The sequence below is a fragment of the Peromyscus maniculatus genome, chromosome 1 (assembly GCF_049852395.1).
Source record: "Peromyscus maniculatus bairdii isolate BWxNUB_F1_BW_parent chromosome 1, HU_Pman_BW_mat_3.1, whole genome shotgun sequence".
NCBI lineage: Eukaryota > Metazoa > Chordata > Mammalia > Rodentia > Cricetidae > Peromyscus > Peromyscus maniculatus.
The window spans coordinates 109,862,433-109,887,930 of record NC_134852.1 but is presented as its reverse complement, the minus strand read 5'-3'; the positions used below and the strand labels follow the sequence as shown (position 1 = coordinate 109,887,930).

Below are 25,498 nucleotides of genomic sequence, written 5' to 3'. Positions count from 1 at the left end.
CAGTGGTAAAGTGCAAGCAAGAGGACCTGAGTTTGAAACCCCAGTACCTATGAAAAAATCCGGGTGTGGTGGCACATGGTTTAATCCCAGCACTCGGGAAGCAGAGACAGAAGGATCCTGGGGTTCATTAGATGGCCACCCTAGCCCAATCAGTTACTTCCAGGCCAATGAAAGACTTGTGTGTCCATAAACATGGTTGATGGCATCTGAGGGACAGTACCGGAGATTAACCTCTGGCCTCCACATGCATATACCTGCTCATGAACGTACACTTATCCACATACATGGGGTGAGGGAGACGGGGGAGGTGGGGAGATAAAGAGAGTCCAGAGTGAGCCAGAGTGTCTGAAATCAGGAGAACAGGGGGTGGTAGTGGGACACCTTGTGGGGTGACAGTAGGGGTGGCCCCTGCTCCCAGGCTTCCTGAGACTCACTCTAGACCACTGTCCTCCTCTGTCCCTCGCAGTGGGGAAGCCCATCCAGGTGCAGATGACACCACAGCCCTCAGAGGAGGAGGTGGACCAGCTTCACCAGCTCTACATCAAGGAGCTCTGCAAGCTCTTTGAGGAACACAAACTCAAGTTCAATGTCCCCGCTGACCAGCACTTGGAGTTCTGCTAAGCGACTCCGGCCAGAGGACAGCTGCATCCGAGAGCCTGCAGGAGTGCTGTGATTAGAGGGGACTTCCACAAAGCAGCGTCCAGTGCACTGGAGGGGCTGTGGTGAGAGGGGACTTCCACAGCCACCCTGGACTCCTAGGAACTCAGCTCCGGCTGGCAAGATGGAAGAGGAGGCGGCTCCTAGCCCTGGGCCTTGCAGCTGCAGCCAAAGCTCTGCGGTCTCCCTGTCCTTGGCCTGTCTGCCCCTCTGTAGGTTGGGGAAGAAAAGCAAGTAGAGAATCATTTCTGAGGTCTCCACCCACAGTTCTAATGTCACTCAAACATGACCAAAGGACAGCCAGGGAAAAGCAGAACACAATTCTTCTTCCTTTACCCTCGAGTGACAACGTGAAAGAAGCCAGCACTCCAGGCCTCCCCTGTGCATGTCCCTCATCCTGCTCCCTGATGTCCCTTCTTCCCCTCTGAGCTGGAGAGGAAGTGTAGCTAACTATGCCCTGGCACCCATACTATGTTCCTTCTAGATCCTGGGTCCTCTGAGCTATGACATCAATACCAAAGGAGCCCAGAAGGGAGTTAAGGAAGGCAGAGCTCAGTCCTCCTTAGCTACCTGACTATCACTGAGGGTAGGTCTCCTTGCCATCCTTCTGAGTCTCAGTTTCCCCAGCCTTGACAGCCTGGGAGCCTCGGTGCTCACATCACATGGGCTCCATTAGGGAGCCTCTTACTCATGCTTTATAACGAACTCCAGCCCCTGTCTTGGCACAAAAGGGCAGCTCCATACATGTTACCTCAATAAATGAAACGGTTCTGTTTTATCTCTCTTCTCTTCTCTTTCTCCCAACCAATGGGGCCGACCTGAGCCTCAGCTTGAGCCCTCAGCCTTGTCCTGTGTTCTTTGGCCCCAACCTCTCCTCAGAAGCTGAGTCAACTACATTGTAGAAGACCATGTCAGTCTCCCCTTCCCTGACTGGTCACCCCGAGTTTTCCACCTTGGAAAGAAGGAGGAAGGGACATGCCCGTGGGCAGACCAGCACATTGGAAGCAAGAGATGATGCATGGGTGGCTGTGTGTCTCCTGGGTGGGCCACACTCTGGCCAGGAGAATTCTGGAGTCCTGGGTGGGAGATCCTACACCTGCAGAAAAGCCCAGGGCATGGCTGGTTTGAGAGAATGTCCGACTGGCCCTCCCCTGTAATAGGGAGCAGAGCCCTTCCATGTAGGAGCAGTTTCTATAACCACTGGAGAAGTGTGCATTGGGACCCCAGCCCCAGCCCCACCCATCTCCTCAGCAAATCAGCTACCTCTAAACCTCAGTTTTAGCATCCGACACAAGGATGGCAATAACACTCTAGTGTTGTGAGCAGTTCCCAAGCCGTGGGGTCACAACATGCCCTCCATGGAGTACTGCACAGCACATCGAAATTAGTAGTTCCGTGACGTGGGTGTTCAGCACCTTGGGCAGGCACCTGGGATTGAGAAGGGATGGTGTGGGACAAGACTCAAACAAGGTGTGTGGTGGTGCACACCTTTAATCCTAGCACTCGGGGAGCAGAGGAAGGGAGATCTCTGTGAGTGAGTTCGAGGCTGGGCTGGTCTACATAGTGAGTTCCAGAACATCCAGGGCTATGTAGAGAGACCCTGCCTCAAAATAAAATGAAATAATCCTACCAGGAGCAAAAGGCAGAGAAGTCAGAGAAGAGAGCACTGTCTTCAGGTCCAAAGAAGATTTGAGGAAGTAAGTGGCCATGGCCAGGGCCTTAAAGAAAGGGCAAGACAGCAAAGGAGAAGTCCACTAGGGGTCCATAGCAGTTATCTGCCACTGAGTTAGAGCCGCCAACCAGCTGAAGGCAGCGAGACCCTGTTTTTCTCCCAGTTCCGAGTTGCTTCAGCTCTGGTGCAGCCGCAGTGGGACACGTGGTCATGTGAGGCTGGGGTGGCTGTCCACTTGGTGACAGCGGGGCGCAGGACCCGGTTTTATCCTGACTGCCTTTTTAGCACCGGTGGTGACTGGATTCCGATGGAATGAGAGTCCCAGACTACACAGCATGCAATGTCCATTCCATCACACACCGTGCGTTGAAGGTCACAAGGTCAGGAATCAGAAATAGACTCCGCTGAGTGTGAAGAGGAGGGCCATCACATCGCAAAAGGTGCTGGAGAGTGCCGGTGGCCATCTTTGCAAACCGTCTACAAAAATTTAAAAGTAAAAGCCTATGGCAGAATGCCCCCTCCCCACGCCTTCCCCCCACCCCTCTCTCTTTCTGCCATAATAAAGCCATTGCATCCCAAGGGCCCAGTCAACCTGGTGTCTCTGGCCTGTCCCCATGTCCCTCTCCCTCTGACACCACTGTCCCTACTCAAGATCCTTGCATGGCCTTCCATTGTGCGAGGCTAGGGTTCATGCTAGTCTCGGTCTCAGAGGGAACCAGAGGACAATCTGAGGAGGTTGTGCTAAAGCTACGATGTCTTGAGGTACCCACAGGTGTTGGAAACCACAGTGAGTGGTGCTGTCACCAGACGCTGTCACCAGACGCTGTCACCACCCAGGAGGCCTGGAAGAACCAATGGAGGCATGGAGTTCCCAAGCCAAGCTAGTCAAGGGCATAGGCAGCTTTGAGAGACTTGTCAGACAAGAGCCGGAAATGTCTCTCCCTCCATACTTCCTCCCTTCAACTGCCTGCTGAGTGCCCAAGTCCAGAGGAAGCTGGGCCTGCGGCTGCATCCAGGCAGGGGAGCTGCAGGCCTGGGAGCAAGGCTTGGAGGGATCAGTGGAAGACAGATGATGTCTACCTTGAAGCTCGGTGTCAGCTTGTTGTTCGTCAGCAAGCTCTGGTCCTTGGTGTTTATCTTAGTCCTTAGCCCTAAGCTTCTGTCATAGGGACACTGTGACCACAGTCACTGTCACCTCTGTGATCTTGTCCGCGCTGTTTCTCAGACTAGAACGCTTCCCTTCCATCACCTTCCTGTTGCCTGATAATGCTTCCTGATCCTTCAGCATGACTCATCTAACCCAGTGCCCGCGGGCGAGAAGTGCGCCCTCTGGCTGCCTGGGGCTGCCCTGCGCCCTCTGGCTGCCTTTCCTCTGCCAGGGCTCTCAGCACCATGTGGACACTAGGTACCACTGACAGGACATGAGTCCACTCTCCCAAATAAAAGCCAAGTTTCCAAGGTCCTCTTCAGTACTCAGATGACAACTATATCTCTTCCACCTGGCCTTCAAGGCTTTATTTCATCTACCCCGAGGCCTGGCTAGCCTCACCTCAACCCGTGCGCCCTGCACTGCTCCTCAGGGCACGCTGCTTCTCAGGGCACGCTGCTCCTCAGGGCACGCTGCTCCTCAGGGCACGCTGCTCCTCAGGGCACACTCCTGGGCTTGCTCCATCTTCGGCACCTTCTGTCTCTTCATAATACTCTTCCCTATGACCCAGTCAGTGTCACTTAGCCCAAGTCACCCATTCTGTCATAACTCGGTCTACTCTTCTCTGCCTTCCTCCCTGACAGGGATGGACCTTTAGTTCTGAAGGAGAAAAGGGACATGGTCACCAATACATGAGGGCATGAGGGGACTTTTCTATCCTCAGGGGTTTGGGAACCTCTGAGAACCAAGACCTGTGCTTAATGACACAGAGACAGACAGACAGACAGACAGACAGACAGACAGACCGACAGACTGACAGACACTCTCTCTCTCTCTCTCTCTCTCTCTCTCTCTCTCTCTCTCTCTCTCACACACACACACACACACACACACACACACACACACACACACACACACTCTCTCTCACACACGATCTAGAGTACCTCAGCAATCGTCTAAGTGAAGCTGGCAAATTGGCCTACACTGCATTCTGGACTTTTATATTTGGTCAAGATGGTTAGCTATTGCTGTCCATAATAAATTATTTTAAAAGTTATCTGCTTGCCGGGTGGTGGCGGTGGCGGCGGCGGCAGCGGCAGTGCACGCCTCTAATCCCAGCACTCGGGAGGCAGAGGCAGTCAGATCTCTGTGAGTTCCAGGCCAGCCTGGTCTATATAGTGAGTTCCAGGACAGCCAGGGCTACAAAGAGAAACCTTGCCTCAAAGAAAGAAAGAAAGGAAAGAAAAAAAAAGAACAGAAAAAAGAAGTTATCTGCTTTAAGGGACACTTGACTGACTCCAGGCTCCTGAGGGTGGGCCCCTGGGAGTGACTTAGCAGGTGACTCTGGCTCAGGGGCCTCCAGAGTGGCAGCTGGGCTGCTGGCTAGGCTGAACCTTTCAAGCTTGCTAGGCTGGAGAGGTCACCTCCGCACTCACTCACATGACTGATAAGCGAGAGCCTCTGTTCCTTCCCAAGTGGGTCTGGGCCTCTCCGTGGGCCCCCAGTGATGGGGCCTCTCCTAGAGCAAGCGAGTCGGGAGAGACGGGTCACCTGACTATGATGACCTCTGAGTCACAGGAGTCTATTCTGCCTCAGTCGGTTGGTTAGGTGTGAGTCACTCTGTTCGGTTCACACTCCCTCTAGGGTGGGAGGACAAGAAGGTGGCGGTAGCTGCCACCGTAATGGGACGAGTCCTCAGATGCTTAGCTGGGCTTTTCTGCCCCTCTGCTGCAGCATGAGGCAACCTGGCCAGAAAACACTGAAGGACAGACACCCCGCTAGCCAAGGAGAAAGCATGAAGACGGGCGGGGAGGGGCGGGGCGGAGCAAAGGTTGGAAACAGGAGTGATAACCATGACCACCCCCCACCTCCCACCATCCCCCCCACCCCACCCCACCCCCGGTCTGGCCGGCAGAAGAACAGGGTGGCCTTTAGACGTGAAGCTGCCAAGAGGGAAACAGAAGAGAAAGACTTGGGGAAGAGGACTCGCCCTCTTTCCCATGACCTTAGAATCCCCGTGTTACAGATACCAACAGCACAAGCCAAGAAAGGTGTGGAGCCCTGAGCTCAGAGGAAGGCTTTGTGTGTTCAGTTTAAAGGGTGCTTTTCATGGACCAAGGCTCTGAGATGGAGGATGTTGCTTACAGCAGCTGGATTCCCTAACTCTACGCCCATAATGGGCTCAGGTACTAATTTTCATGTTCCCACACCTCCTGGCCCTCTCGGGGCCTCCCTTGGGGTGCCCCACTCTGTGGGGGAAGGCAGTTTCCTCCACCTCAACACACATGCAAATACGAGATGTGTCAGCGTGATACAGAAGGTCAGAAGTCCTCAAACGGTGGGGACAGCGGCATCTCCTCCGGAACGGGGCTGCCCTTTGGCCTGGGAGAAGTTCTCAGACAGCATCACCCCGGAGGACAAAGGGCTTGCTGAGGCCCAGCCTGTCTGGCACTGCTTTATGATGACTTGAGCAGAGGTGACAAGCGGGGCAGGGGTCAGTCAGCACAGTAGGGCCTGTGGCCACGTGGCGTGGGGTCAAGGCTCGACCTCCCACAGGGGCTCAGCTTTCTTAGGAAGGAGACAAGGAGGTGGGAGGGGTGTCACCTTGCGAAGTGAGCAAAGGCAGACAGGAGGGACTCTGTGGGGACACTGGTCAAGGATGTGATCAGAGCACAAGGGTAAGACCTGGAGAAGAGAATGTCTGAGGGGTAGGTCTGGGTTCAGCCAACTTTTATCGAGTCCCCATGATGGGCCAGAGGCTGGAGTTGAAAGTGGTAACCCAGGTGGGATTGGGGGGGGGGAGGGGACACCAGTCCCTAGCTTTTCCTTGCTGGCTGTCCTATAGCACCCCAATGTTAGGGAGGCAGGAACTCCTTCACAAAGTTGAAGGTGGCCTGGAAGACCTTGGAGCTGGTGTGGGGCCTGGGCCAGGCCACCAGGGCAGACAGAGCGGGCTGAACGGAGCATCTGTCAATTCGTTTTTTGTTTTTAGTGTTGTTTTGAGATAGGGTCTCACTTTGTAGCCCTGGCTGGCTTGGAGCTCACTATGTAAATCAGGCTGACCTTGTACTCACGGAGATCCACCTGCCTCTGCCTCTGGACTGCTGGGATTAAAGGTGTGCGCCACCACACTTATGTTTATTAAAGACACCACCCTCTCCACACTTAGCGGATGCCCCATGTAAATCATGTCTCCGCCTGTCACACTGTCCACAAATGGGTATTTGGTGAATACTCGCCCCTCTTAAGGAACTCCAAGGATGACTCTGACAGATGTCTGACTTGGTGCTTCTCACAGAGCAGGTCTGGGTATTTCTTAGCTTCTGTGGCTTCCTTTCCCCACTGCACAAAGCCCACCAGAACATTTCCTGTTCTGGGCTGAGCTGGGACCAGGTACATCCAGGCTCATCTTCAGTGGAGAATGAGCAGACTTGAACCCATGAAATGGAAGGAACCCCCTGCTGGCAGCCCCCACCCTCTGCAACATTCATTGATACAGCATCTTGCTTAGGTAGCCCTGGCTGGCCTCAAACTTTCGATCCTGCTCCAGCCTCCTGAGTACTGAAATCACAGGCCTGTGCCTCCATGGCTGGCTAGGGATCTGCCTGGCTCTCCTGGGATTATAGGTGTGCATCACTACCGCCTGGTTCTGGCTTAAATTTTTTAATTGAAAAAAGGAATAGGATTTGGATCAGCCAGCAAAGTACAAGGACTAGAGTTTGGGTCCCTAACACCCATATAAAAGCTGAGGTAACAGCCACCTGGAACCCCAGCACTGTAGGGGCAGGTAGAGACAGGTAAATCCGTGGGGCTCGCTGGTCAGCCATGTTGAACTCCAGGTTCACTGAGATGTCCTGTCTCAAAAGCTAAGGTGGAGAGGGATGGAGGAAGCCACCTGACATCAAATGGCTTCCACGTACATAGGACACGCAAACACATGCGCAAACATGAACGCATGCACGCACATACACACAAAACAAACAGATAAATAAAAGTGTAAACATTTAAATTATTGTGCTAGTTTTTGTCAGCCTGACACAAAATAGAGTCATCTAGGAAGAGGGAACCTCAACTGAAGAGCTGCCTCCATCAGGCTGTCCTGTGGGCAAGTCTGTGGGGCGTTTTCTTGATTAAGGATTGACGTGGAGGGACTAGCCCACTATGGGCAGCGCCATCCCTGAGCAAGTGGTCCTGGGTTGTAAAGGAAATCAGTCTGAGTAAATCAGGCTTTCCTGCCATGGAAAGCAGGTCCGTAATCAGCATTCCTCCATGGTTCCTGACTCTGTTCCTGCTTACATGCCTACCCTGACTTCTCTCAATGATTGATGGTGAGTGGAGCATGTGAGCCAAATAAACCCTTTCCTCCCCAAGTTGCTTTTGGTCATAGTGTTTATCACAGCAATTGAAAGCTAACTAGAACAACTGTAGAGTCAGACTGGTGGCTCAAGTCTATAATCCCAGCAGTTGGGAAGTAGAGGCAGGAGGATCAGAAGTTCAAGATCATCTTCAGCTATAGTGACTTCAAGGCCAGCCTGGGACAAGAGGTACTGTCTTAAAAGCAAACACACAGAAATAGGCTTTAAATTTGGGGATCCCGAGAAGGAATATAGACTGTGATAATAGAGTTGTTTCTGAAAAGCATGCTAAAATGTCACCAAACAGAGTTGGAAAATAAGGAACAGACTTAAGTAACTCTAGAACCTAGGACATGGGGTAGAAGTTGCAGGACTAACATCAGAATGGGATGGACACAAGCCTCCACTGTCTCTGGGGATGCTGAGTCCCTCCAGGGGTGCGAGTTCCCATTATCTGAAACTGCTGGGCTTCTAGATGGGAACAAACACCTAAGTGGGCACTGGGAGCCAGTTTTCTCAAGGCCGGAGAAGGAAGACTGGAATGCTCCGTGTAGGAAGGGGACAAGTCAATGTGAATTCATAGTGTCTTCTCACAGCTTCAGATGGATGATACAGAAAACAATAAAATACTGGTGTATACATGGGCTAGTACACACGTGGGATGCCTAGCTCTGGCTTCCGAGAGAGCCTAAGAAGCAACAGCACCCACTTGCAGCTAGCATGCCCTGAGCCTGGGTTTTAGTTCCTAAAGAAGGGCTTTCCCGGGGCCAGTGTGATGGCACAGTGGATAAAGGCACTTGTCAAGCCCGACGACCTGAGCCCCGCATGGTGGAAGGAGAAAATCCACTCCCACAAGCTCTCCTTACTGTCCATATGTGTATTGTTGTGTATGGGTGTTCTCACACACATACCTGCACATCAGTACATGAATAAATTAACTAACCAAAAGGAAGGAGATTCTTGAGATACTTGAAGAAGTGGCAGATTCTAGGGCTGGGGCATCTTGGAGTGCCGGAAAATCAAGACCGGCTCAAAACCAGCCAAACAAGAAAAAAACAAACATACAAACAAACAGCAATGGTAATACCCCGCCCCCACCCACACACAGTGATCGTCACCTTACACAGGAGCCAAATGGAAAGATTTTAGTGACCATGGCAGAGACAATTTGAAGAAGAAAATAATACCACAGCATTGAGATGCCAACCTAAAATATAACCCAGACATCCTTGAGCACATGCTGATAAACAAATAATAAATAATCAAGGGAGACGAGGTAAATCTCCCTTTCAGAAAGACCCCAAATACTGCGGGGCTGCACCTCCCTTTAGGAAATGGAGTTTAACTCTCCCAGTTGGACTGGGGTTACATAACAACCTGCTTCCAAAAGTAAGGTGTTCAAAGGGTTGGGTGTGGCAGGGGAAGGCACAGGAAGTTACTTCATAGGGAAAATTCTGACGTACACTAGCTAGAGCAGGTGACTGAGGCTAATGTGACCAGTGATAAGCCACGTTGATAGTATGTTCCTTTGATATGTCGGGATGACAGTGGCACTTTATGTTCTCGATCTTCTTCCTAAGCCTCATAACCCCTGGGTAATCTTGAGAAAAAAAATTAGACAAATGCAAATTCAGAAATATTCCACAAAATATTTTACTTGTACTTTTCAAAACTAAAGGTCACCAGAGAGTATGAGGGCCCGAGCATTGTCACACAGGAAGATGGGACATCCTGCAGGAGGTTTCGGGACAGATAGAAATCATTAGAGAAATCGGTCACTAACATTGGAGTTTAATTAATAATAATAACAACGGACCAGTCCTGGCTCTGTTGATGTGACTAAAATATAACGTAAAATGTTAAATGGGGTGGAGTTATGTAGGAGCCTTCTGTTCAGTATTTCCTACTTTTCTGTAAATCTAAAATTATTAGTTGACTTACATTCTAAAAAGTTGCTGTGGGATGCCGCATTTGTTTTCTGGGGCTGTTGCAGCCAATGACCACAAGCTTGGTCACTTAAAATACCAGATGCTTGTGGGGCCGTGGTGGCGCACTCCTCTAATCCCAGCACTCAGGAGGCAGAGGCAGGTGGATCTCTGTGAGTTTGAGGCCAGCCTGGTCTAGAGTTCCAGGACAGCCAGGGGTACACAGAGAAGCCGAGTCTGGGGTGGGGGTGGAGGGAGCCCAGACACTGGGGCTAATGAGATGGCTCAGAGGGGAAAAGCGCTTGCCTACAAGTTTGATGGCCTGGGTTTGATCCTGGGAATTGTATGGGGGAAGGGGGAAACTAACTCCAGGGTTGTCCTCTGAGCTCCACAGGTGTGCCACAGCATGAGCACACACACACACACACACACACACACACACACACACACACACACACACACAAATGAACAAATAGAATATAACAAAAACCCCCACCACATATTAACTGTGAGGTAGTCCAGTAGTAGAGCACCTGTCTAGCATTTGCAAGGGTCTATGGTCTGAAGTTGGTGGCAGTAGTGTCACGTGTACAAGTTGTCAGGAGGGCCACCTTCCCTCAGAGGCCTAGAGGACTGACTGTTTTCCTTCATCGTCTTCTAAAGCTATATTCCTTGGCTTATGGCCTCTCTACATCTTCAAAAGCAGTAATGTCTTCAACTCTCTCTGCCTGTGTTCACATGTCACCTCTTTCCTTCTGTTTCTATACAATTCTTCTTGTTTCTTTGTCCTTTTTTCTTTTTTTTTTTTTTTTTTTTTTTTTTTGAGACAGTTTCTCTATGTAGTCCTGGCTGTCTTGGAATTCACTCTGTAGACCTTGTAAGCCTCGAACTCACAGAGATCCGCCTGCCTCTGCCTCCTAAGTGCTGGATTAAAGGTGTGTGCCACCACACCAGGTAGAAAAATCTTCTCTGTAAGAACACAAGCAAAGCCGGCAGCGGTGGCACACGTCTTTAGTCCCAGCACTTGGGAGGCAGAGCCAGGTGGATCTCTGTGAGTTCGAGACCAGCCTGGTCTACAGAGTGAGATCCAGGACAAGCACCAAAAACTACACAGAGAAACCCTGTCTCAAAAAACAAAACAAAACAAGAACACAATAGCTATAGCATTGGGAGCTCATCCTGGTAATTCAGGGTAATCTGCTGTGGGATGTCTTTCTGCATGCTGTGAATATATGCTGTTCCCATTGGTTAGTAAATAAAGCTGCATTGGTCTATGGCAGGGCAGGATGGAGCCAGGCAGGAAAATAATGAGAAGAAAAAGGAGAGTGTGTGTATGTGGGAGAGGGGGGCGGGGAGATGCCAGCCACCGCCCAAGCATCAGCAAGATGCCAGCAAACACTACGGCCATGTGGCAACTTATAGATTGATAGAAATGGGTTAAGCTATCAGAGCTAGCTAGCAAGAAACTTGAGCCATAGGCCATCCAGTTTGTAATTAATATAACCCTCTGAGTGATTATTTTATAGACGGCTTTGGGACTATGGGGCCGGGAGGGACCAGAGAAACTTCTGCTACTGTAATCTTATCCCAAATCCTTAACAGAATCATATTTGCAAATTTTTCTTTCTTACCACATAGAATAAGCATTCAAGCCAGGCAGTGGTGGCGCATACCTTTAATCCCAGCAGAGCCAAGCAGATGTCTGTGAGTTCAAGGCCAGCCTGGTCTACAGAGTGAGTTCTAGGACAGGCTCCAAAGCTACAGAGAAACCCTGTCTCAAAAAAAGAATAAAAGAAGAAAAAGAAGGAGGAGGAGGAAGAGGAGAAGAAGAAAAAAGAAGAAAAGAAGAAGAAGAAGAAGAAGAAGAAGAAGAGGAGGAGGAGGAGGAGGAGGAGGAGGAGGAGGAGGAGGAGGAGGAGGAGGAAGAAGAGGAGGAGGAGGAGGAGGAGGAGGAAGAAGAAGGAGGAGGAGGAGGAGGAGGAGGAAAAGGAGGAGGAGGAGGAGGAGAAGAAGAAGAAGAAGGTGGCATTACAAGTTCCTAGGATCGACATTTTGGAGTATCATATTTCAGCTTATGAAAATGCCAAGCAAGTTATTCATTCTATCTGTATGAGCCTTAGACTCCTTTCCAGGAAGTTACACGGATTAGACAAGTTGATCAGCCACTGGGCTGGTTAAAGAGGAAAATAGGAGCCCGAGAGTCCCCTATCTTGGGCATATGAGACCTGGCACTCCCCTCAACGTACTCCATCCCACACAAAAGAGGCACCCATGTTAGGACATAATGGTTGATCAAAGAGCTGGGAATGGGATTCTGAGTCTCAGGTTCAAATCTTAGCTCTGTCCACAGCTTTCACTGTGATCTCAAGGACATATTGTCCACATAATGGCATATAAAGCAATTGAAGAAGCGAATGGGAGTTAATCTTGCCTGACAGTTCACAATTACAAGATGTTCATCTGTCCAGTATCTTTCACTAGCCAATCTCAGTACCACCCAGGAACTGAGTAATGCTTAGAAATGGTAGAAATGATAGTGGTGCAGGCAAGATGGATTCCAGAGTGATGAGCAGAGGGGAGAGTCTCCTAGTTTCACACTATGTCCCCAAGCTCCCACTAGCCTAGGCCAGGGTTAACAAATGACAACCTGCTCTGGAATGACTGTGAGCTAAAAGGGGTTATCAATGAGGGCTTGCAGCCAGTCTGGTGACAGGAAAGAGGACTTTGAGCCCATGTTAAGAGAAATGTCATTCTTTAACAGAGAACTCCAGGGCCCGTGAGGTGGCTCAGCAGGCAGAAGCGTCTGCCGTGCAAGCCGGATGACCTGAGTTTGGTCCTCTGAACCCACAGTGGAGAGGGAGAACTCCCGAAAGATGTCCTTGGAGATCCACTAGCATGCCTGTGTGGGCACATGTGTGTACACACATCATCCCTCTCTCTCTCTCACACACACACACACACACACACACACACACACACACACACACACATATACACATGCAAAAACAAACTAGAAAACCTGTTCTTATTTTTAGATATCTAATACAAAAAAATTATACTTGATTATTTACTTAGACTTTAGTCAGTCACATTTTGGTGGGAATGAGTTCCTTTGTTCTGCTTGCTAGGGCACCCCACTGTCACCTTTTGCCCTGGTGGCAAAAGCCATGTGTTAGTCAGGTTGTCCAGTAGCCCCATCCTCCCTTTTAAACAACTTGACCTAAGCCATCCATGACTTCCTTCCACGGCACAGCCCGCAGCAGCTCTCTGGCGGTACTTCGCCTCGCCAGTCCTCTGCAGCAGACTTCCTGAGTCCTTGCACATGCTCTCGGGTTCCCGTGGCTGTCCACACTCCTCGCTGCTCACTGTTTTCTCTGACAGCCACCCCCTCCCCTTCAGCCAGGATGGATGTCTTCTTCAGGGTCTCTTGCTTCTCTGGCACCTTGCACAGGCTTCCCCCTCTGCCTAAGGCACATTTTCCACCCAGTGCCAAGTCTTCTTGGTCTTCCAGTTCATGGAAGGCATCACCCGCCTCTGGAAAACTTCCCCAGCTCCACTTCCCTTGTTAGGCACCTCTGCTGCCCTTCCACAGCCTCTGCTCCCTGCCATTCCCATTGACCATACTCATTAAATGCCTGCAGCCTCTACTAGACTGGGAGGCCCTCGGTGCCAGAGTTGATCCAGTTCTACACCGATGGACATGCTCATCAATGACAAGGCTCCTGCTCTCCCTCGCTACTTGAGTAAGGGGCAGGCAAGGGCTGGGACTGGGTATCATGAAGCCCAATTCATTTCCTTCTCTGGGCTGCGGTTCTTCATCTGTACAATAGGGGTACAGTGTCCCTTGCTGGCTCTCAAGCTTGGGTCAAGGGTGGGAGTGGAACCTTGTGTGGCGTAGTGTCAGCAGCTGATCTCCCAAACAACTTGATCAATCCTCACAGGCAACCCCAGACAAACACGAGCCTGGGCCCTGGGTCTGGCGTGATCTGGGTCATCAGAGTCAAAGGTCAATCCTCTGTGACCTTGTGTAACTGACTCCAGTCTGGACACTGCCTGCTACCACCTGTCCCGTGTCATCCCCCACCCCCAGCTTTGAGAGTCAGGAATGAAAAGGACCTTGGATGGCCAGGCTGTGAGCCTTAGAGTACAAGGGTGCAAACATGCGCTTGGGTCTGTGAATGTTTCTGCAAGAGTAGCTGTGTGCACATGGGCTGTGTGAAAGCATGCACGCGACTAAGCACGTATCATGGATGCATGTCTGTGTACACTAGTGTGCACACTTGAGTGTGTTCCTGTACCCCAGGAGCAAGAGTGTACGTGGCTGTGCATATGTAACAGAGGGGTTCCCCTTAGTTCCTCTAAACTGTTACAACTGGTTCTTTGGGGGCTCCAGTGGCCCTGTACCCTTTCCAGCATTCCTACTTATCACCATGCTTGGGGATGCCAGTTTCTAGGGACTCTCACCCATTTTTCTATCAATCCAGTGCTGTTAGTAGAGACCAGAACCCTGAAGTGATAAGGGTGACCTCTCAGGGTGGTGCAGGGGGTAGTGGCATGCTCCAGCAGACTCCCTCAAGCCCTTTTTGAAACTTGGTGGTGCTGGAGATTAAGCCCGGGGTCCTAAGCATGCTAGACAGATGGTCTGCCACTGGAATTTGCATCCCCAACTTTCAGACTTCTTTTATCATTGCTAAAGATTCAGTTCTGTGCTTCCAAACCTGCTCATCCTTTTTGCCTGCTGGGACCACAGAAGACACTTCTGATATGCCGGATATGGCAAAGGCCTGGTGACCTTCAGCCAAGAGGGAAAAGGCCGCTGTCTCACTTAAGCTAGAACAAACACTAGGGCACAAGTCACATTCCAGGGCCCCCTTTGGGGTTGGGCTGAGGCCCCGAGCCTAGCGTGGTGGTTTGCTCAGTGTCTTCTCCTGCCCTGCCCAGGTTCCCAGCCCCATTCTGGGCTTTTCTCAGGGGTTTCCTTTCTCACTGGTTTCTTTGTCTTGTGTGTCACGGCGTCTTGCCATGTAGCTCAGGTTGGATGAAACTGGTCACCCTCCTGCCTCAGCCGTCTGATGCTGGGATTATGGCCATATAACCACCGTGCCTAGCCAGGGCATTTCCTTAGCTAGCCAGTCTCACAGGGGACTCTTCACCTGAGGGATCTGATTCTGGACAAGCCAGGAACAATGGGCATAGATCTTACCCAGACCCCAACTATAATACCCATGTCTCGAGATCCCTGAACATGACCACCACAGAGGCGAAATCCGATGCAAGCACAAAGGGGTTTATTAATAGCAAAGCAAGCCCAGGCTTGGTTCGTGTCCAACACTGACTAGCAGGTGGAGGAGGACGGCCCTGAGCTCTCAGGGTGAGGGGTTGTTAAAGGGAAAAACTGCAAGCAGGGTGGTACAAGCCTTTGTGTCATATGATTGGGTGAGGGTGTGTAACCTTTGAATTTACTGACTGGGGGTACAGTTATCATTTTGGGGCAGGCCTGGACAAGCCCCAGGCTCTGTCCTTGAGCTGCCATGGAGGCTGGCTGGCCTTTCACGTTCACAATGACCCATGCATGTAGCTTTAAGTTGGTGGGGGGGTCCCAGAGAGTAAACAACTGGCTGAACCTTGAGCAGTCAGAGTATGTGCAGAAAGGGAGCTACTGCAAGGTTCAGGAAACTGAAATTGAAGCCTGATCTCTGAGAGAAGACTGAGCAGCCTGTTATGGTGTCTGCCTGGTCCTCTCACAACAATCTGCTGTACAAAGAGGACACTGAAGCACAAGAAGGGGATGAGGTTTTAGAGACCCTTGCTCGCCAGCTAGGTGCTACATGCTCACTTGCATCTCCTCTGCAGGGCTGAAGCCATCTTGGTCATGATCCCCCAAAACCCTGGGCTTAGAAGGTTTTGATCCAGCTAGGGTCCTCCAGTCCCCGGGTGGTCCCCTTAGCTAGGCATGGTGGCTCACGCCTTTTATCCAGACACTCAGAAGGCAGAGGCAGGCAGAACTCTGAGTTTGAGGCCTGCCTGGTCTGCCAAGCAAGTTCCAGGACATTTAGGTCTACACAAAAACCTTGCTGGGCATGTTGGCTCACGCCTATAATCCCAGCACTTGTGAGGCAGAAGCAGGTGGATCTCTGAGTTTGAAGCCAGCCATGGTTCTGTCTTAAAATACAAAGAAAGAAAGAAAAAAAGAAAGAAAGAGAGAGAGAGAGGGAGGGAGGGAGGGAGGGAGGGAGGGAGGGAGGGAGGGAGGAAGGAAGGAAGGAAGGAAGGAAGGAAGGAAGGAAGGAAGGAAGGAAGGAAGGAAGGAAACTCTGTCTTGGAAAAAGAAAACAACCAACCTACTAACCAAACAACAACAGAGGAGAGGATGTGGGTAGATAAGGTGAGAATTCCTCTGCAGGCTTCTCTGCCACACCGTTGTCAAGATGTCTATCAGTACAGCGGACAGACTCTGGGTGATGACGTCTTGAACTCCTCACTCTCAGGTGGGCCTGGCATGATAATTCAGAAACCAGAGGCTTGAATTCCACCTTTCACTCTCTTACTGGCTGAGTGGCTTTAAGGGGTCAACCGGTTCCCTGCCACATGCCAGACTCTTGTCTGTAGAATGCTGGGAGGTAAACACGACAAGGTGCGTACGGCAGGCATTTCAGAGTATGAGACTCAAGCCTCCGGCTGGGAGTGTGGCGGAGTGCGTGGCTCTCATGCCTGGAGCCTTAGGTTTGATATCCAGCGCCCACACCCTAGCATGGTGGTTCATGCATCTACTCCCAGAGCTTAGGCAGCAGAGCAGGAAGGTCAGAAGATCAAGGTCACCGGAGGCTACATGTGCCCCTGTCTCAAAACAAGAGACTCAAGCCTCGCTTCCACAGCCCATGCCCATGGCTCTTTGAATAATTGAACCAGCTACTTACCTAGCCCGTGACTTAGTTTCCTCATCTGTCAATGAAGACCATCACAGGAGTGACCTCACAGGGTCTGGTGAGGATGAAAAGGGATACAGCACACAGAGCACTTGGCAGGCCCCTGGCACACCGTGAGCTTTGAGATCTGGTGGCTATTTTTGCTCTCGTTATATACCGAGGTTGTATAACTGACTCTGTCCTGTGGCCTCACTGACTTGACACAGCTCCCAGGCTTTGTGACGGTCAAAGGACGGACACGGCATGAAGGACACACTAGTGGAAACAGTCTTAAAGGGTTTCCCTCCCTGGTCTGCCAGCCTGGCCTCTAATGCCTTTCCGGTTGGGTGTACAGGGCAGGTGAGCTCCCTCGGATTGGGATGGGTAGGTCTCGGTGTCTGCAGGGTCTGCTGATTGGCACAGCCCATCCCTGGTTGCTTCTGTTTGCTGAGGTGAACAGAAGTCATGCAGGTTTCACCTTTCCCCTATTTCCCTGACAGCCCTCATCCAAACAGGGTCATGTTTCATTTTGTTTCTTCAAGTTAGAACTGTGTTTGTTTTGAGAAGGTTCTCCTTTTCAATCTTTTATTATAGTTATTGATAATGGGTGGTGGGGGTAGGGGTGGGGCTGGGGTGGGGCTGGGCTGGGGGGGGGCTGCACACCCAAGTGTGCATGTGGCGATCAGAACACACCAGCTGTCCCCTTCCACCCGTGAGTTCTGAGGGTTAACTCAGGGGCAAGCTCCTTCACCCACTGAGCCATCTCACGTTTCAATCGTTAATTATGGCCAAAGATGGGTTACATAAACCTTCTCATCGTCCAAGTGCATCGACCCATCACCGCCTTCCACCTCCAGAATGTCTGCCTCTTGCAAAGTCCCAACACCAGCTTTCTGTCACACTGAGCAAAAGTTTTCCGTTCTCTCCGTCATCCTCGTTTCTTTTTGGTTTTCAGTATTTTATTTAATGTGTTTGAGTGTTTTGCTTGTGTGTATATTCATGCACCATGTGCTTGACTGATGTCCCCGGAGGTCTGAAGAGGGCATCGAATCCCCTGGAATTGGAATTGAAGACAGTTGTGAGCTGCCGTGTGGGTGGGACTCCAACTCAGGTCCTCTGGAAGAGTAGCTGGTTCTCTTAACCACGGAACCCACTCTGCCCTGGTTTCTGTTTTCTTCATCCACGAGAGGACTGAGTTTGGTAGTGTGATACTTTTGTTGTTGTTTGTTTTGTTTTTGGTTTTTGAGACAGGATCTCACTATGTAGCTCCGGCTGTCTAGTAACTCACTATGTAGACCAGGTTGGTCTTGAACTCAGAGATCCATCTGCCTGTCTCTGCCTCCTGAGTGCTGGGATTAAAGGTGTGCACACTAAGCCTGGCTAATTGGTTTGTTTGTTTGTTTTTCACTTTTGCTTTTGTGTGTGTGTGTGTGTGTGTGATCTTTATATATATATATATTGGTTTTTTGAAACAGGGCTTTTCTGTGTAGCTTTGGAGCCTTTCCTGGAACTTACTCTGTAGTCCAGGCTGGTCTCAAACTCACAGAGATCCGCCTGCCTCTGCCTCCCGAGTGCTGGGATTAAAAGCGTGTGCCACCACCACCTGGTCTTTTTGTAAGTATTTATTGAAACCAGGTGAGGTTAATCCCAGAAGATCTCTGAGTTCAAGGCCAGCCTGATCAAAATAGTGAGTTCCTGGACGGCCAGGGCTACATAGTAAGATCCTGTCTAGGAAAAACCAAACCAAACCAAACAAAAAACTGAAACCAAACAAACAAAAAACAAAAAAAAGGAAAGATATTTGTTGATCAAACCTATGTACCTGATGCTGCGCCAAACCTAGAATGCAGGGGAGATTCACAAGTTATCACCAGCTACACAGATTTAAGATTCAATGAGCTTAAAAAATACAAAAAATAAGTTTGCTCATTTATTCATTCAACAAACGTCCTCTGCCTCCCACCCCCAATTCAGACTCATGGAACCAGGATATAGCAATATAGGATCCCATCTCCTCCTCTCTCTGAAGTTTTTCTGGCTAGTGTCAGAATAATGGAGCCCCCATCCCTGCACCTCTCTGCTGAGCTAGCTCTTACCCAAGAAAGGCCCAGCTGCTAGGGAGATCGGGGGAACGGGCACCGTGGTCTCTGGATGTCTGGGAAGAACGATGTCTCAGGAGCTCAGATAATGGGTCCAGCCCGGCTCTGTGGGAGTTTTGTGATCTTGAATTAATTTCTTCCCCTCCTTCCTGACAAATAGGAATTAGCAACACGATATTCACATGCCTCACACACCTTTGTCCCAGCTAAACTAGATCATGAGTAGGGTTCAGCTCTGACAATCGAGGAGCTCTGTGGTGAGCACAGGGCTCTGGCTGCCACATTCTGTGGATGACAATTTGTGGGAGCTGTCTTTTAAACCTTTTAAAGTTGTCTCTGTGGGTGACTGTTCCAAAGCTGTCCTTTATGCCCCTCCTCCTGTTCCTTGACACAGATTCAAGCAGCCCCAGATTGCTGGCTGCTTCGCCTCCACAATACAGAAAGACAGTATGGTCCAGAGGCAGGCAGGGACTGGGCCAGAGGTCACAAAGCAAACAGACCCGCCTTCCTCTTCCCAAGTGAGTCACTTCATTACCTGGCCCTACCAGATCCTCTCACCAAAACAAAGAAAGCAAAGTCCTCGGGGTCTCTACTAGTTAGTGCCGGAGGCCGTCCGTCAAGAGGTACGGGACACCTTTGCTACCTTGACCAAGACCACCAAAGCACGGTGCAGGGATGATTTCTTGCCAAGGCTTTGTTTTTGAGTTTTACATGGTCAGATTGAATCTTCACACTATCTCTAGGAGGTCAGGTAACACTCTGGACAGGTGAAATAACTTGCCTGGGCTAGACCACACTACAGGATACGGTGAGGCTAGCTTCACACCAGGCACCCAGTTTTCCGGGCAACCTAACTCTGGAGCCCGTTCTGAGTGCTCACTGTGGAGCCGCAGCAGCACCCCACAGCTCGGGGGCCTGAGGGGTACCTCAGCTCAGCTCCCTGTCTCACGGCTCCGTCGTTCGGAGAGTCCTACTGAGGCATGTCCTTTCCTCTCCCTTCCTCCCCTTTCCCGTCTCTTCCGTTTCCCCTTCCCTGTTTCTTTTTCTTTCACTATAGCACGAGGGATGGGAACTAGAACCCGGTACAGGCCAGACAGGTGTCCTACCACTGGGATGCTGCCTTATTCTTTTTACTTTTTATTGGGGGACAGGATCTCACTAAGCACTCCAGGCTGGCTTGAACTCACTCTGTAGTACAGGCTAGCCTTGAGTGTCACGGGACATTAATCTTTCTCTGCGAAGTTTAGACTGCTGCCTCGATGGAGTTCCTGGGACAAATCCTCTGGGGTTTCCCATGTGAACACCAAGTGTCCTCCAAGGGCGTCTTTCAGCGTGAGTCCGCAGAAGGCGGCCCGGGTGCAAACCCAGTAGCAATCTAAAAACAACTTACTCGGAAAGTTTGGGTGTCGTGGGGGTGGGGAGCCAGGATTTGGACTTACAAGTGCTTCTCCGGGATTCTGACTGCCAAGAGCACAAGCAAGGGACATTATGCTGATTTGCACAGTCAAGAAGTCCACCCCTAGCTCTGAGAATAAAAGTCTGCTAGAAGCCCTTAGGGAAACAACGGTAGATCATCCTGTTCTCAGGGCCCAGGCAGCAGCACACTGCCTCGGAGGAAGAGCTTAAGCAGATCCCAGAACACAAGTCCTTGGTAGTCCTAGAGGCTGCTGTGAGGTGGAAGAGACACAAAGAGCCCTGTGCTTGGAGAGGGCCAGGAAATAATCTCCATCCTACGATCTTCACTGACACTAAGCAGAGGTGGACGGGCTGCCACTCGGGAGGAGTGAGAACGTTTTTCCACCCAAGACTAACTGTGGGTCCAGTCTAGGGACACAGTCCTGCCACTTACTAAGTAACCCCCAGTTACTTAGGAGGTTGAAGCCAGAGGCCTGGGAGTTTAAGGCCAGGCTGGTCAACTTTGTGAGACCCTGTTTCAAATTTAGAAAGTAAAAAGAGGACTGGGGGCGCAGTTCCGTGGCAGAAAGTTTGTCTAGCATTGTGAAGCCCTAGGTTCAATCCTGCATCTCTGTGCAATGTTCAGGTAGCTGGACAGATGCATTAGCTTCTTCCACAGTAGTGTTTCCTACTACTGTAAACTCAGGGAAAGAAGAGGCCTTGTGAGTCTGCAAAGTTTTAGGGCCTTCCTGAGCCTTCTGAGTTATCTTCTTCCTGAGTCTTAAGGAGCCTCCTTCCAGGTTGGACTGTTTTAGCTGGAAGGAAGTTGCTACAAGGCACATATATAGCAAGAATCGTGAGCCTACATTCACTTAAAATTTCATGCACAAATGTTCATAGTAGCATTTTTCATGGTAGCCCAGAGGCAGACAGAAACTATATGTCCATCAGCTGATGGACAGCTACACAGATGTAGTACCCACAAAACCAAATAACATGATTCTGAAAAGAAGTACAGTGCCATACATGCTTCAGCATGGGTGGACCATGAAGCTACATGAGAGAGGTGGAAAAGATTATGTGATTCAACTGCCATGAAAATGTCCAGAACAAGAACATACTGAGAGTAGAGAGTACAGAGTTTCCTGTTTAGAGCTGGGAGGCATGAATGAGAGAGAATGATGCTCTCTCTCTCTCCACTTGGCTCAAGTTTTCAAAACCATTTATGGTCAGTGGACGGAACAGCACATGCGCTGCTGTAAACATCTGCAACGATGTGAGTGGCCCTCACCTCTGCACCAGCAGCGCTGGGTCCAACTCCAGAATTTTTAAATCCCCAAACAGAAACTCTTCTGTGATTTTTCCCTTACCTTCAGTTCCTGACAACGACAGGGTTTGGGGTTTTCCCCCTGTGATGAAATGTTCTAAAAATAGACTGTGATGATTGCATGATTCTTTGACATACTAAAACATTGAACTGTGTGATTTTAGTGGTGAAATGCATAATGTATGACTTATAGCTCAGTGCTGCCATCACAAAATGGGGTGTGTGTGTGTGTGTGTGTGTGTGTGTGTGTGTGTGTGTAGGGGAGACCAAGACACATCCTCTGAGGCCATCCTCAGCATGAGGTAACAGCTGCCAACCGCTGGAAAAGGTTGCAATGAGTAGACAGGTACATGGTGACAGACACAAACCCAGAGCTGACCTGGTGACTCCGGCTTGTGTCCTGCCTGAGACAACGGGCAGCAGTGCCCATTTCCAGGCATCAATTCTGCTTACCTCAGCTTTACTTCCTGTTCTGTACCTGGTGTTCAGCATTCCATCAAGGAGAAGAGGGGGGAAAACCCTTCCACTATCAAGAAATAAAGCACACAACAAAACCAGAAGGTCAGACGAGTGGAAATGGAGGGGGTCAGAGCTGTAAGGTAGAAACTTAACTCTAATTAAAGATGAATGGTTCCAGTAGAAACCATAAATGTCCTGGATGAGCTTATTGGAAATTTACAGAGACATGAAATCTTTTTATAAAAGTTTATAAAAATGGTAAATAATATATCAAAGAAGTAGTGGGTAGACCAGATGGCTTAGTGGGTGAAGGGGCTTGCCACCAAGTATGATGACCTGGGTTCAGTTCCTGGGATCCACATGGTGATGAGACAGAGACGACTCCCGCAGGCTTTCCCCTGGCCCCCACACAAGCCCCCACATATGCACATATACATTAATACATAAGTGTAAAAAAGCAAAAAGGAAGAAGCGCTCCCCAGCAGATTGGAAACCGCTAAAGAAAGAAACCGAACATTCACTATAGCAAGGGACACACCCAAAGACAAAGACAAAGAGGACCATGTACCGGAGGAGAGAAAACGCAGCTAAAGCCAGGGGACAATAGAAAACAGTCCAAATACACATGCAGTGGGAGCCCCGGGAGGGAAGAAGAGAACATATGCAAGGAGATATGGCTGAGAATTTTCCAAATTCAATGAGAGACAACAAATCACAGACGCAAGAATCCTGGCAAAACCCCCAAAAGGATAAATACAAAATATGCACATGCCTAGGATATATATAGTTAAACTGCCAAAGACAAAAAATAAAAGTCAAGGTTAAAGGCAACCACAGGGGAAAAGTTATATACAAAAGAGCAAAGACAATATTGACTTCAGGCTCCTGCCAGATGTTTGTAAGCAGCGCACAACAGAGTGATGTCTCCAATACGAGGAAGCCGCCATCCCACAATCCCACCCCAGTGAAAAGATCATTCCAAAAGGGTGGCTAAAAAAGAGTTAGAGCCATGGTGGCACATGCCTTTAATCCCAGCATTCAGGAGGCAGAGGCAGAAGCATCTTTTTAAGTTTGAGACCAGCCTGGTCTACATATCAAGTCCAGGACAGACAGGGCTACAAAGAGAGACCCTGGCTCAAAACAACGACGGCAACACTTTGAAATATAAAGGTTAAGTGTGACTACGTATATACGACAGCAGGTGGAAATCTAGATTTACACAAAGAAATGAAGACTGCTGCCAACTCTAAAATAAAACAAAAGAAAGTAAATATAAAACACCATTGTTATGGCTCAAGTGTTTTCTGCCACCCAAATTCAAGTTGGGACTGTAATTCCTCAATGCAACTGTGTTGGGCTGTGTCTGGATCATGGAGGTGGAGTCCTCATGGATGGACTGCTTCCTTTTGGGGATTAGCTATGTCTTTGGAACGCACTTGCTTACACTTCTAGCTTATATCATGAGTTGAAACAGCAGGTAGCCCTCACTTATTACAGACACATGTTCTTGGACTTTCCAGAATCCAAAATCATTAACCAAAACAAACCTCATTTTGTAATAAATTATCCAGTTCCAGATGTTTTGTTACAGCAGTGGTAAGAAGACCAAATAACTGTTTTCATTTTAAATCACCTTGTAGCTCAGCCCTTACTTAGGACATGTGAAGCCTTAGGTCCAATCTCTAGCATTGAAAAAAAGTGGGGGAGGGTTAACGACTAAACCAAAAGTAATAATGGCATATTGTAGTGTTTATAATATCTGTAGAAAAACATGGTACAAAGGAGAGGAAGGAGGAAATGGAAATTACGTATCCTAAAATAGTACCTTATTACTCAGGGTAGACTAATAAGCTTAAGCTGCATGGTGTAAAGCCTAGATTAACTCCTAATTCTATTGTCAGCACTGGGGATCAAACCCAGAACATTCTGCAAACTAGTTAAGCTCTCCACCACTGAGTTATATCCCACTCGTGTTTTGTTTTTATTTTTGAGACAGGGTCTCTCACTAAGTTACCCAAGCTGGCCCTAAACTCTCTCTTTAATCCACACAGGCTTTGAACTTGTGACATTTCAGACTTAGCCCCCTGAGCACCTGTAGCACCAGGCTGGCCTTAAACATTGTAAAGAGTTGTAACTAATAACCCAGCATTGGAACAGAATGGAATGAGAACAAAACACTAATCCAAAAGCAGGCATGGAAAGAGGGAAAAAAAGATAGAAAAAGTCTATATAGGGAAATCATACAAGAGCGGGTGAAGTGGGAGGTTTGGAGCTGTCTTTCAGATGTGATGTCAGCAGCAAAGGGCTGAATTTGACAGGTGGATTTTTTTTTTTTTAAAAAAAAAAAGATCCAACTATATAGACTGTCTGTGGGAATTGCACTTTGGGTAGGTTTGGAGCAAAATGGAAAAAAAGCTGTATCACAAAAATATTACTCAAATGACCACAAAAAAATTAGGTGGTTATGTTAATATCAGACAAAGGAGGTTTTTGAATAATAGTATTGGGAATAAAAAGGGTGTAATATGTAATAACAAAGAGCCAATTTATCAAGAAGTCAAAACAACCCTAAATATACAGAGCTTAGTAGCCGATCTTTAAAATAAGGCAAAACCTGATAGAATTGAAAGGAAAAAAAATACACAACCCATACTTTTAGCTGAAGGATTTAAATTTTCTCTCCATTCTTGAATTGGTAGAACAGTTGCTGTGGAGGTAGAGGGAGACTTGGCAGGATAGATATAGCAAGACTCTGCCTAAAAAAACAATCCCCAGCAAGCTTTTGAAAATTGAAGTCATACAAATTATGTCATATAACCAAAATGGAATTAAGAGTGTAGAAGCAAAGCTGAATTTCCCTTCTCCAGTGTTTGGAAACAACACAGTTCTGAATAAACAAACTCATAGAGGAAATTACAAAGGAAAAATTTAAGTGTTTTCTATTGAGTGAAAATATAAACATAACATCAAAATTTATAGGTACAGTTAGAGCAGTTTTTAGAGATGATTAAATGTTTACATTAATCCCAGTACTTGGGAGGCAGAAGCAGATGGATCTCTGTGGGTTTGAGGCCAGCCTGGTCTACAAAGTGAGTTCCAGGACAGTCAGGGCTACACAGTGAAACCTTGTCTCAAACAACAACAACAATAAAACACACACATACACACCAAACAAACAAACCAAAAAAGTAAGAAAGGCTTGGATTCAATAAAGTGAAGAAAAAAGCAAATTGTAGACAAGGCAAGCAGAAGAAAGGCATTAAGATAAAAGTGGTGGTAAATGAAATTGAAAACAGGTAGAAAAAATGAGGCTGGTCAAGGGGAAAATAGGTAAAGACACCGACTCTCTGTGTGAGGATTAAAAAAAAAATAGTTATTGCTTTCCAGTAGAATTAATCCAGAAATCAAATTAAGGCTTTCTCATTATGATTTGAGCTAATATAAGAGACCTTTCCCATCCAGAAAAAGGAAGCAATCTAGAGGCAATACTGTGTAGTTACACAATATGTGTAGTTATTGGCATCTAATGACATTTGAACTATTTCAGTTACATTGAG

At 48.8% G+C, this 25,498-nt stretch overlaps 1 protein-coding gene and 1 long non-coding RNA gene across 3 annotated transcripts in view; one reads left to right on the top strand and one right to left on the bottom strand.

Annotated features, from left to right (window-relative positions):
• Window positions 1–621, top strand: part of Mogat2 (monoacylglycerol O-acyltransferase 2) — a 19,277-nt gene extending 18,656 nt beyond the window's left edge. Inside the window, exon 6 of the mRNA XM_016000739.3 lies at window positions 467–621. Coding sequence (XP_015856225.2) covers window positions 467–621 — 155 coding nt within the window. The remainder of the gene's footprint in view (window positions 1–466) is intronic.
• Window positions 1–25,498, bottom strand: part of LOC107401834 (uncharacterized) — a 27,437-nt gene extending 1,939 nt beyond the window's left edge. The window contains exons 1-3 of one of the 2 annotated variants that reach the window (XR_013043441.1): window positions 21,936–25,498; window positions 16,674–18,865; window positions 435–4,136 (exon numbers count right to left, since the gene is read on the bottom strand). This is a non-coding gene — a long non-coding RNA (uncharacterized LOC107401834). Of the gene's footprint in view, window positions 1–434; window positions 4,137–16,673 lie in introns of both variants that reach the window. The other variant, XR_013043430.1, reaches the window with a different exon arrangement.